The sequence below is a fragment of the Enhydra lutris genome, unplaced genomic scaffold (assembly GCF_002288905.1).
Source record: "Enhydra lutris kenyoni isolate GAN:26980312 unplaced genomic scaffold, ASM228890v2 scaffoldscaffold21, whole genome shotgun sequence".
In the NCBI taxonomy this organism is placed as follows: Eukaryota; Metazoa; Chordata; class Mammalia; order Carnivora; family Mustelidae; genus Enhydra; species Enhydra lutris.
This window is the reverse complement of record NW_019154105.1, coordinates 16350679-16364909: the sequence shown is the minus strand read 5'-3', so window position 1 is coordinate 16364909 and position 14231 is coordinate 16350679. Positions and strand designations below refer to the sequence as shown.

Genomic DNA, 14231 nt, shown 5'->3' with positions numbered 1-14231 from the left:
GTTTTGAGTTATTTTCCTTGAACCTTTCAAAGTGTATCATTGTTTATGTCCTCCTGGCCTTTTGGCAAAGAATTATATGCATTTCAGCTGTCACAATAAATTATACATCCCTTTATGTGTCTGAAACTGCGATTGGTTTGCTAATTCCATTGCCTTTTCTTGCTTCTCTCTCCTACTCCCCTCACCCTCCCCTGACCACAGGCTCTCTCTGGGAACTCAGAGACAAGTAGTCCAATAAATTATAAACATCATTGAAACTTTGTATGGTGATACCAACTAATAGATAAAACATAGGCCATGGGTAAAATGACATGGTTTGTCTTTCAGAAACTTCTTTGATGACACTGAAAGAACGCACTAGATACACTTCAACTGATTGTTATTCACTTTTTACTTTAGTTCTTACATCACTATTTCCAAGATCAGTCTCACAGGAGAAAATTCCATCGACAATTTCAAACCTTATTTGCATTCATTCCTCTTATTCTTATTAACATTATTAATCATCATTCTTATTAACTGTTTTTTTAATTTAATAGCTGATCTTACATGGTGCCATGTGACATTAGACAGATTTCAATTTTTATAACCAAATGTGAACTATGCATAGAATTATAGTAATATTATTCATTACATAATTTCTAAAACTAACTTTCAAGTTAGTTCTCTATTTGCAAATGGGGAATAATGATAACATTTCTGAAGTAAAATACACAGGTAATATCTGAACTTCTTCCTGGAAAAACAACTTAAAATTATGACTCAGTAAAATAGAGACAATGGAGATTAGTGGTTTGAGTATAGGTTACAGAGTCATATTCCCTGAATTTGAATTCCAGCTCTGCCATTTATTAACTATGTGACCCTGGGCAAGTTATCTAATCTTTTTCTAAGAATTTTATCTATAAAATGAAAACTAAAATACTACTAGATAGTCAAAAAGTTGTATTTTCAAATATTTGCTGCATAGAAATATTCTTACAATATTAGTAACAAGGAGTGACTATTTGGTAAAAGTTGGCTATATTTATTTTCCTTACTATAAACATCAATGCAAAGGAACTAGAATAAGACATACAAAGATATTATAAGGCACGATATTTGATAGCAACAATTCAACTTTGATGTTGGCTATAATATTTCAATTAAAAATGAGAGTATAATTAAGAAAAATCAGATATTTTCATGGAGATCAAAAAGGCATTTATATCTTGATGATTTAGTGAATTTTGTAAAGATAGATTATCCCAAATAATATAGAAAAACATGAGCAAACATGGGGAAGGAAGAGGGATACTTTAAGAGACACTTTAAACTTAATAAACAAATTTAAGGTGATTCAAATGTCCAAAAAAAGAAAAAATGATGCTGTAATCATTGACAGAAAGTATGAAATTTAACAAGAAGAAATTCATTTGAAGGAGAATTAGAGGTTTTAACTATCAAGGGACAGTTATGTGGAGAAAAAGCTTATAAGTTTTAGAAATAGATTTTCCAATAAAAATAGATTTCTGCAGCCCAGGGATGGTAATGAAAGCTAAGAGAGCTATGTCTTTGAGGAATAATGTTTGAAGAGCACAAGGATACTAATAATTGAGACACTTTGATTTGAAGAAAGAAGAGAAAACAATAACAAGATAAACATCACAGGAAAAGAGCTTTTCTTTTCATTTTCCTTTCCCTTCATGGTTTCCTCTAATTATCTTAAACACGGTTGTTTATCAATTTTGACAAATATGTTACTGGTCCATAAAAAATTGGTGAGTAGAAAAATTCATAGAATACCATTCTTATTTCATGGTGGTACTATTTCTGACTTTTGGAGGGCTTAAAACATCTATTTTGGGTTTTGCAACCAATTTCAACATGTGTTGGGGGAGGGAGGGTGTTCCTCCATAACTATCTGTGGTTGGGACACCACGGTGGCATCCTACAATTTAACTAAATTCTGACTCTGTATACCTGGAGGTACCAATAGATTCCACAGGTTAAGAGTTCAGTCCTATAGGACTGCCTTTCCATTACTTCAAATGTCAGTTGCAAGTCCAGTTTGTCACCTGTTCTTCTGACCAACTGCTTATAAAACAGTTTCCCATGATCTCTTCCTCAGGTATCAATAATTTGTGAGAGCTGCTAACAGAACTCAGATAAATATTTTACTCATTAGATGACCATTTTATTATGAAAGGATACAACTCAGAAAGAGTCTGGTGGAAAAGATGAATACAAGGATGGAGAAATATCTCAGATCTTCAATGATTTGTCCGAAAAAAAACATACTTCCTGAATCTCCACATGTTCTCCAGAAGCTCTCTGAATTCAATCCTCTTGGCTCTTGACAATTGATTCAAACTTTAGACCTTCCCTTGCCCAGAGGCCTGGGGGTGAGACTGAAAGTTCCAAACCTCCTAGCAACAAGCCCCCATTCTTAGGTGTAGTCCAAAATTTGTCTCATTAACATTACAAAAGACATTTTGTTGCTATCATTACTTAAGCTATCCCAAGGTTTTTAGGAGCTCTGTGCCAGAAACTGGGATGAAAACCAAATATACATTTCTTACTATAAATCAAAATGTCACAGCATCCTAATTTTTTCTGATAATTTAAAAAGAAACATGATCTAGAAACACTAAAAAGCATTTACTACCTACAATTTTCCAAAAAAAAAAAAAAAAAGAAGAAGAAGAAGAAGTGTTCAAACCTTAGTGTCAAATAAGGATCCAAAATATTTCTGATGAATTATCTAGAAAGAAACTATTCATCAAGTGTTTGGTACAAATGCTCATATTAATCAAAATCTCACATGGTTAATCTTATCAATTATATACAAACCTTGATATAAGCTTTGAAAAAATAAACATTGATGTAACTCTGAAAACACTTAACAAATCTTACGCAATTCATTATTACATAAAGGTTGAATCCCATTCAATATTCTTCAAATGTTTATTAGATTTTATATCTCACCAACTTTAAAACTGTGGATTTGTCAATGTTAAATGAACAAAACTTTTAGATACTCTAAAACATAAGAGTTTTAAACAAAGATTAGAGCAGAAAGAAATAATACAGAAACAAAGAAAAGTAGAACAGATCAACGAAACTAAGACCTGGTTCTTCAAAACAGGTAATAGAACTGATAAAACCCTAGCCAGATTTATCATAAAGAAAAGAGGAAGGACCCAAATAAATAAAATCACAAATGGAAGAGGAGAGATCACAACCAACACCAAAGAAATACAAATGATTATAAGAGAATATTATGAAAAATTATACGCCAACAAACTGGGCAATCTGGAAGAAATGGACAAATTCTTAGAAACATACAAATTACCAAAACTGAAACAGGAAGAAATACAAAATCTTAATAGACCCATAACCAGCAAAGAAATGGAATCAGTAATCAAAAATCTCCCAACAAAAGTCCTGGGCAAGATGGCTTCACAGGGGAATTATATAAGACATTTAAAGAAGAGTTAATACCTCTTCTCCAAAATATAAGTGGAAAGAAAACTTCCAAACTCATTCTATGAGGCCAGCATTACCTTGATTCCAAAACCAGACAAAGACACCACTAAAAAGGAAAAGTACAGGTCAATACCACTGATGAACATGGATACAAAAATTCCCAAAATATACTAGCAAATCATATCCGATAGTACATTCAAAAGAATTATTCACCTTGATCAAGTGGGATTTATTCCTGGACTGCATGGCTGGTTCAATATTCACAAATCAATCAACATGATATACCACAGTACTAAAAGAAAGGATGTGTGTGTGTGTGTGTGTGTACACACATATATGTATATATATTTACATATAAATTTTTACTTAAATTCTTGTTAGTGAACATATTGTGCAATATTGACTTCAGGAGAAGAATTCTACTAGAAGAATATATACATATTCTTCTAGTAGAATGTGTGTGTATATATACACACACACACCCACGTATATATACATATATATAAATTATAAATATAAACACATATATACATACTTAAATTTTTTTTAGAAAGAGAGTTTTATTTGAGCCTAAGTTAGGATAGTTGCCAGGGAAACATGCTCTTCACAGGAAAGAAAGTGCTCTGGAGAATGAAGAGTTTTTGTATGGTTGTATACTTTGTACTTCTTGTAAAAGTTCAGAAGATTATAGATTAGCATATAGGCAGGAATCACAAATTTTAATGTTAAGGAATTCAGGCAGTAGGAGCATTGATTGATATCCATGGAATAGATAGTTTTCCCTTAGGCTACTCATTTATAAGCAGGTGTACAAGGTATGCTTATGGAGGCCATTAATCAGCCTTTGGTTTAATTAGCAATAATCGCGCCTCGGATAAACCTCATTGGCTATGATACTGTCACTGCGCAAAGCTAGCCTTTGGTTTAAATGAAGTTTATATTCAGTTCTGTTAACCTAGAAAGAAAGCTAAAATGGCTTCCCTTGTATACCAGATCTTTAGAGAGTTTTTTCCTCATTCATTTTAATTATAACTATGGTATTTACCTTCACTAAACAATCACAGAAGTCATCATTCACAATAAGTGGTTGATGGCTAGTTCTTTTAGAGATTATGCATGAAATTGTAATAGTATTCAGAGCACCTTATCTTCTTGTGATGGCAAATCACTTTTAGCTACAAAACCAATAAAAGTTTTTAAAGATTTGAAAAAAAAAAGATGTTTTTTAAAACTATTTAGATGAAATCCTACCTTTATACAACTTTATACAGTAATGGTATTGTCTAATCTCTGCTTTAGATTCCTTGGCTTCCTTCCTAAGACAAGTAATGACAGAATTCTGAAAGCATATATTCACTAGACCTTTGCTTTTAAAAATCTTTAAATACTATTTATTAATATGTCTTCTATTTTATCCATGCTATTGCATCCATCAGTCTTCTAAGGAAATCTAGATAATACTTTTAAATAAAAGTTTTAAATAATAGTTTTAAAAGTTTTAAAATAATACTTTTAAATAAAAGTTTCTAGATAATACTTTTAAATACTTTTGAGTGTGATAAAGCACAAGAAAATAACTTGTAACATTTGGGCAGAATTTTTGCACTATAATTACTTGTTATTCTGGCAAACATTTTGATTGTTGATTGATCAAAGCCACAAAGTGGAATATAACATTACAGATTTAAATTAGTACATACACAGTTGCCTGTGGCTTTTTATAAGTCCTATAATGTTCCAAAATTTTAACAATTGTTCTAATAAAGTCATATTGTACCCCAAAAAGAGAATGAAAGTAAATTTAAAATAAAGAAATCATGGAATAGTTGTTGATCTGAGTAACATGAAATAAGGTTATGCTACTCAGCTTTAATATGTAATAGAGTTTTTTTTTAAATACTTTATTTATTTGACAGAGAGAGAGCTAGACAGAGATAGATCATGAGCAGGGGGGAAGGGTAGAGGGAGAAGCAGACCTTTCCGAGCAGAGACCCAGATGTGGGACTTGCCCTAGGACCCCAGGATCATGACCTGAGTCGAAGGCAGACATTTAACCATCTGAACCACACAGGTGCCCTGAGTTTGTTTTTTAACATAGAGTTGGTTTTTATTAAATCTCTTGAAATCTTATAAAATATTTACATAGTTTTAGTCAGAGTGTCACCTAGACTTCCATGATTCTTAATTTTTCAGCTCAGCCCTAACAAGATTTAATTCTTCTGCACAACCTTTGTGAGAAAATGAGAGTAAACAGAGCATGTCTTATAGGGCCATGAGTGTGATGGTCTCTGAGAGTCTCTAGGAGAGGCTTCAAGATACAAGCAAGAACAATCATCACAAGTATGAATAGAGGCATGTGTGGAGGTACAGAAAGACAGTATTGCAGCTGAGGCATTTCATATTTTTTTTTTTGGAGAAAAGAAGAAGAAAAGAAATAGATGAAATTGCATGTATGTGAACACATATAATTCAAAGTTTCATTAGAATCTCTTTTTCATGAAACCATTGTTCTTTCCCTCTTATTTTAACAGCTAATATTTTAATTGTGGTTTCCTTCCTATTCTATTTCTTCACTAGTCTGACTGCTGTGGTACCCTCAGGGTAATCTAAAAGATGACTCTTAAAACAAAGCTGAACCAAAAAATTACAAAACCAGGAAGAGGAAAAGATAGTCACTTTACAGTGCAAGAAAATCACAGTAAAGAAAGTTTGAAAATAGAACTAAGAAAAATGTAAAGCTAAACAGAATCTCCAATTTGATTGACTTACAGATAATTCTCTGTAATGTAACACAGCAAAAAATGTTTTTGTGCTTTGTAAAACTTAAAAACCAATAAGTTTTTGAAGTGAAATACAACGAATGAAAATTGTTTGAATACTGTATTTCTTTTTTTATTAAAATATAACTGACACATAATACATCATTTTCAGGTGTGCAACATACTGATTCAATACCTATATATATTATGAAATGATCACCTCGAGAAGTAAAGTTATCATCTGTCACCATACAATGCTTTTATGTCAACTATATTTCCTATGCTGTATAACACATCTCCATGTGTTATTTATTTCATAAATGGAGGATTGTACTTCTTAATCTCTTTTACCTACTTTATCCATCTCCCTATTTCCCTACCCTCAGGCAATCAATTGGAGATTCCGTTTAATGTATCTACCAAATAATAAAAAGCAAGCAGAAAAGTGGTACTAATACTAACAATTTACAATGGTAAAAATGAAACAAAACAAAGTTATGTCTTGATTGCCTTAATATTTTATGTTTAGGATATTTAAAACCCAATAACATTGAATATCGTGTTAAGTTTCATAAATACGTTCAAATAATAGTAGTCTTATGTATGTAACTACAATTGTTAGATTTTTTATAAACTTACTTCTTTACTTTCTGACATAGAATAAATTTTTTATTATGATACCTCTGATGCTGTTTATTTGCAGACCCTGGAGTTATAATAGGAATTATTAATCTTGTAAAGAAGGAAATACACTCATCAGAGGACTGGGTTTCCAGGAGGGAGAGTTCTCCTTATTTGTCTTTTATCTCCATTCTTTTTTTTCTTAGGTGTTTTGACTGATCTTGATTTCTGGTCTCCCTGCAATTTTTTGACTTTGTTTTTGGTTTGACTTTAAGTTAAGAATAAACTTTATCGGAAAATTATAAAATAAAAATCTAATTTAAATAAACATCATATAAATATTTCTAAGTAAATAACAAATAGACCTCTTAATGAGGTAAATTTAGCTATTAATAAAAGTAAATAATGTAGTTTTAATTTACTGTATAAAGAATTCCAATGTGAAAGAGATTTGGCCAGTATAAATACATGGAGTAAAATTTTTGATTAATATTTTCCTTACATATAAATAAATACTTGGTCTCAATAACATCTCTCATAAATAGAATGTTTCCTGATATAACATAAATGTTCAAATATGAAGGAGAAAATAATTTTGTGAAAAAGTAAGAGTATTGTAGATTAGAATTAGATATGAAAATGCTCACAGTCAAGAGGTATATACCATATTATTTCTGAGTTTCCTATAAAAATATGGTTTCCATACACTTTTCCATTCTAATATGGAACTTATTCTTACAGATACATTTGAACTAATTTGAGAAAACTGTAACATAAATTCTGAATTATATATAAAACTTACATTCTTTGTGGAATTTTTGTTTAACATCGTGAATAGTAGATGTTTGCACCACCTAAAAAGGAAAATAAAATATTTAGAGAAAAATATGTATTTATTTCCTGTATTTTAAGAAGAAAACATAATTTATTAAAGTATAAAATTATTATGAAATAACAAGGGTGTTTTGTTTGACTTTTTAATCATTACTACTTTGACAGCCTTAAAATATTGCATCTGTATGGCTTTTTTAAATTTTGTTTTTGTATGATGCAATAATTGTGTTAATTTATGAGCTTCTCTAAATGTTCATCTCAAAAATATATTTTTGAGGGGCGCCTGGGTGGCTCAGTGGGTTAAGCCGCTGCCTTCAGCTCAGGTCATGATCCCAGGGTCCTGGGATCGAGTCCCGCATCCGGCTCTCTTCTCAGCGGGGAGCCTGCTTCCCTTCCTCTCTCTCTGCCTGCCTCTCTGCCTACTTGTGATCTCTGTCTGTCAAAGAAATAAATAAAATCTTTAAAAATATATATATATATTTTTGAATCTTCTTTGTCCATAATATTCAATTTCTGTTTTCCAAACTGGTAAGATTACCAATTAAAATACGACTAAATATATGAGATAGACAGAAGGTAAAAGAGTTTGTAACAGAGGAGCTTCAGTATATGAAGATGATTTATATGGGCAACAGAGGGAAATGTTTACTTCAGAATATCAAAAGGAAAAATATCCTATCCAAGCCCCCTCATTGGTAACATTAAATATCCTATCCCAAAATGTTATAGTTCTGTCAAAATTCATGTTATATATATTAGATGCATAATTAAGTTTGTTATTGTTACTATTTATTCACGTTAGATATATGGATTCATCAGAACTATAAAATGTATGAGGATGAGAGTTCTATTTAAACACCTCAAGCCATCACAACATTTTTTTTGACCATCTGACTTTATTCATACCAAACTTGCAAACTGAAATTTTTCTCTACCCCTGATCCCTTTCACGGGCTTATTAAAAACAACAACAACAACAACAACAACAATACTTGAAGATCTATGGCAAAGGACATATCCATGACCATATAAGAAAATATATTTCCTTTCTCTAAACACATATAGACTATTGTGTTCACAGTGTATTTTATTGCTACACTTAAATCTTACAGCTATTTTGGGAGGGTGAAGTGAAGAATAAAAGTGCATAAAGGATGGCACATAATAACACTCCAGGCAATTCTAATTAACATTATTATATTATATTTAATATTTAAGTAAATATTAAAAGTATAACAATGAGTGCACTGATTTTACCATATTCCACTCTCTTATTAATAGACTTATAACCAAGGGTGTGCTACATTATTCACAGAATTTTTTTTTTTCTGATTCCTTCTATGTATGGTTTACTAAATAAAAATGTTCTAAGATTGAAGCACAGAATGAATGATGATATTAATTCTCATTTGGGTAGTGCAAAGGACCTTAAAGAATCTGTTTGAAAATTCCAAATATCTCATAACATTGCTCTTGTTTGGAAGATGTTAGAAAATACATATATTTTTAAAGATTTTATTTATTTATTTGACACACAGAGATCATAAGTAGGCAGAGAGGCAGGCAGAGAGAGAGGAGGAAGCAGGCTCCCTGCTGAGCAGAGAGCCCAGTGCAGGGCTCGATCCCAGGACCCTGGGATCATGACCTGAGCCGAAGGCAGAGGCTTTAACCCACTGAGCCACCCAGGCGCCCCTAGAAAATATTTTTAAAACAGTTTTTAGAGAGGGTAATATATATTTATATACTTGAACATAATTATATTTCATTTTAATATTGATAATTTAGCTTTATATATGAATTTTATTTTTTAAAACATGGTGCTTTGTTTTAACATTTTTCATGGCTTTATCTTACCATTACTTAATCACAAAACAATTTTATATGTTGCTTCCTCTTATAAGGATGCCTAAAATCCATATACTATTTTCTATAGAGTATCAATTATTTGTCCACCACTCATTTCAAGAGCCATCTAATCTGGAAAAACAAATAATTTTCATGATCAATAACTCCTTAGAGTTCACTGTTACTCAGCTATCACTTGAATGCATATTATCTTGTGTTTACATGCTAGTTGTTCCAATGATCTCTGAAGTCCTTGAGGACAATGACCTGGTGTTATTGTAGTTTGTGTTTCAATATCTAGTGCACCATATAGCATGTAATAATGTTTAAAGTCACTTTTTTTTTTTTTTAAGATTTTATTTATTTATTTGACAGAGAGAGATCACAAGTAGACAGAGAGGCAAGCAGAGAGAGGGAGGGAAGCAGGCTCCCTGCTGAGCAGAGAGCCCGATGTGGGACTCGATCCCAGGACCCTGAGATCATGACCTGAGCCGAAGGCAGCGGCTTAACCCACTGAGCCACCCAGGCGCCCTAAAGTCACTTTTGTTGAAATAAAAAATAAAGCTGTGAATGCAAAGTCATGTGAAAACAGAAGTTTTTAAATCTGGTATGAAAAGTCTTTCTCAAGTACATTTCTGGGGAAAAGCTACATGCTTTACCAGAATAATTTAAATGAAAGTCTTCTAATTTGATATATGCATTTTTTTCTCTGAATTTGCAAATTTTCAAAATGAAAATTATACTTTCCTGAAAGAAACCTACATGCAGAAATGGGTTGTTCTTGCAAGCTTTTAACAAAGTTTTTAATTTACTTTTTAAAAATTACATTTGACTTTCACATGTTAGAAAAGTGCTGATTTTTAATAAATCTTTGAGAACTGCCCTAGCTGGAGCAATTTTAGTCAAATGCAGAAGAAAAAAAAATAATTAACTATTAAATGATTCAGACAATATTGCTCAATTAGCCACAAGACTGTGCTTGATCAACTCCTCCAGCCCTTCAGTTGTACTCAGAGCACAAAGAGAGGAAAAGATGATAATTAACAGAATATATAAGACTTTCTGATTACTAAAATCCATGTCTCTGTAGCTTCATCAGGAAGTTTATTCATAATAACTTCTACTTTTTAGCAAGTTTTAACACCTCTTAAAAAAGACAAACTATCATCACAATAATTTATTCACTTTTATAAATCACAGTTAATTGTACAGATGGGAGAGATAAGTATTCTGACATCTGAAATCCTGAAATTCTCTTCATTAATGTTTCTTTCTCATTAGAGGAAATTAATCTTAAAATGTTAAGTAGACAAGGTAAATGGTGTTTGTTAGTTGAATGAAAATTTACTTCTAATTCCAATTGATCATGATTGAGTTTTGGGTCATTATTACTTTATCCAACAATTTAAATTGACAGAGTTTTTTGTTTTTTTTTTTTTTAAGATTTTATCTACTTATTTGACAGAGAAAAAGAGATCACAAGTAGGCTAAGAGGCAGGCAGAGGGAGAGGGGGAAGCAGGCTCCCTGCTGAGCAGAGAGGCCACAGGGAGCCAGATGTGGGGCTCAATCCCAGGACCCTGAGATCATGAACTCTGCGGAAGACAGGTTTAATGCACTGAGCCACCCAGGTGCCCCTGAATTGATAGACTTAAAGCTTTTCGCATTGAAGTGAAATCTAGGATTTGCTTGAATTTGCCACCTACACACATACTGCAATATTACACAATTAAACTCTTTTGTACTATTACTACTTTTTAGAACCAAATTTTAGCTACTCTCTCAGGATCTCCTTGAAATGAACAGATTTCTTCAGAATACTGCTTATCCTGCTTAAAGAAATGAAAATTAAGGGATAAGGAAAAACAACTTCTTTGAAATTCATTTGATAGTAATTAGAATGCACAAACCAAAAATTGTCAGTAAATTTTGTTTAGAAAAGAAATGTGTCCAACAATACAGAAAACAGAATAAAAGATGAATTGAATAGAAATGAATAAATACAGAGGCATGAAAATACACACACACATACACACACACACACACACATACAGGCAAAATATCTGGTGCAGTTTTGCTAACTGGCATAAACATTTTGTTCCTGGTTTTTGAGATACATGGAAGAGTACTAACCTAGAGAATCATATTTTAAGATTAATTAATTCAAGAAGGAGAAAAATATTCCTCTAAGAATTTCCATTGGAAGGTTTTACATTAGCTAATGGAATACATACTTGCATATACTGCATAGATTTTAGTTGGAATGGATAGGAAGTACTCTGAGTGAACAAATATTATTTTACTAATAAATAAACTTCATATCATAACTAAAATATTTTACGATACATTTTCAGCTTTATTGAGGTAGCATTGAAAAATTAAATGGTAAGATATTTAAAATGTGCCATGTGGGGATTTGATATACACACTCATTGCTTAAGAATTTCCCCCATTGAATTAATTAACACATTTATCGCCTCATATTTTTTGTCTATGGTGAGGACATTCAAGTTCTACACTTTCATCAAATTTCAACCATACAATACAGTGTTATCACCTTAACACCTATCGGGTTATATAATAGATTCTCTGACTTTATTCATCTTATAACTGAAATTTTGTACCATTTTGCCAACCTCTCCTAATTTCCCCTACCCTCCAGCCCCTGGAAACCACTTTTCTACCCTGTTTCTAGGAGTTAGGTGTTTTTTTGTTTTGTTTTGTTTTGTTTTTGTTTTGTTTTGTTTTGTTTTAATTCCATTCATAAGTAATATCATCCAGTATTTGTCCTTTGCACTGTGACTTATTTAACTTAGCATAATGCCCTCCAGCTTTATCCACATTACTGTAAATCACAAAAGTTCCTTTCTCTGGTTGCTGAATAGTATTCCATTTTATACACACACCACACACACACACATATATATACACACACACTGTGTTTTCTTTATTCGTTCAACTGTTAATAGACACTTTGGTTGTTTCCATACTTTGGCTTTTGTAAACAATGTTGCAATAAAATGGGGTTACAGGTATTTCTTTGAGATGACAGCTTTAGTTTCTTTGGATATATATCTCAAAATTGGATAAATGGATCATATGATAGTTCAAATTTTTAATTTATTTTATTTTATTTTTATTTTTTGAAGAGACAGAGTGCAAGTGTGTGGGAGGGACAGATGGAGAGGGAGAGAGAGAATCTTAAGCAGGCTTCATGCTCAGCTAGTCTGAGGTGGGGCTCAATCTTACAACCCTGAGATCATGACCTGAGCCAAAATCAAGAGTTAGGCACTTAATTCACTGAGCCACCCAGGCGTCCCTATTTTTTAATTTTTTTTAAGATAGTCCTATTTTCATTTTCTTGAGGAACCTCCATACTGTCTTCCACAATGGCTGTACTGATTTACATCCCATCAACAGTGTACAGTGTTCCCTTTACTCCATATCTTGGCCAACACTTGATATTTTTTGTCTACAGTTGCAAAGCGATATTGTATTGTGGTTTTAATTTGCATTTTCCTGATAATCAGTGATGATGAGCATCTTTTCATGTCTGTCGACCATGTGTATGTTTTCTTTGGAAAAATACCTATTTTAATCTCCTTTGCCCATTTTAAAATTGGATTATTTGATCTTTTGCTTTGATTGGTATGAGTTCCTTGTCTATTTTATAAACAAACCCCTTAGTGGACATGTGGTTTGCAAATACTTTCTCCCATTCCATAAGTTGCTTTTTCATTTGGTTGATGATTTCCTTTTCTGTGAAATTTTTTTTAAGTTTGATGTAGTTCTTCTATACAGTTTAAATGGAAGAGGAAAAAAATGACAATGATATAGAAAACTTCTCTCTTTGTCTTTGTTGTTTTTCTAATGATTAAAGGATCTTTAGTAATGAACTGACAAAATCATGAAATGATATTTAACATTTAAATTATCACTTTTTAAGAAAAAGTTTAATCATGCTAATTCAAGTTTCATTAAATGCATTCTTAAAATAGGTTGTGCCACAAAAAATGGTTGAAAACAACACACACTTATTTTTCTCATACACTGCACGTATATCACAGACTGGCTGGTGGATCTACTGTGCATTTTCCTCACTCTAGGATCTATACTGAAGAAGCAGACATCATATGGAACATTGCTTATTTCCTAGGCAGAAGTTGAAAAAAAAGAAAAAGTGGTGAAATTAGATTATGTTCTGAAAGCTTCCCCCAGGAAATAAATGCATGCCTCTCACCCTCATTTCACAGCACAAAACAAGTTACTTCAAAGAAGTAGGCAAGTTTAATTTTACCAATTTCCTGTGTGAGAACCTGCCAAAAATTCTTAATAAACAGCGCTAATGCTTACCAAGTTTATCCTTCCAATCATCAAATATTTGACCCTATATCCCTTACATTGCAAAATACACACATTATGTCCTCATCTATGTATTTATCTTTTTGATGGATAGATATAGATATATAGGTAGGTTAAATATTATATATTTTAAACATCGTTTCTTAAAAATAACTTTTATCAATTTCTTTCAAAAGTAGTTTTGAAGGACAGGCTTCTAGAATGCACTTTTCTCAAAGGCTTAAATGTAGAAAAGGCAACCGTGTAATTTATAATCCCAATGGAGACAATTTTAAGTGTAAATACTAAATACAGCATGAAACTTGAATAAAAATGTGTAATACAGGTAAGGAGTTCTAACACTT

General features: G+C 31.9%; 1 protein-coding gene across 1 annotated transcript in view; it reads right to left on the bottom strand.

Annotated features, from left to right (window-relative positions):
• LOC111149284 (trans-2,3-enoyl-CoA reductase like) overlaps positions 1 to 14231 on the bottom strand; it is a 100284-nt gene that overhangs the window by 65321 nt on the left and 20732 nt on the right. Inside the window, exon 2 of the mRNA XM_022506266.1 lies at positions 7651 to 7702. Coding sequence (XP_022361974.1) covers positions 7651 to 7702 — 52 coding nt within the window. The remainder of the gene's footprint in view (positions 1 to 7650; positions 7703 to 14231) is intronic.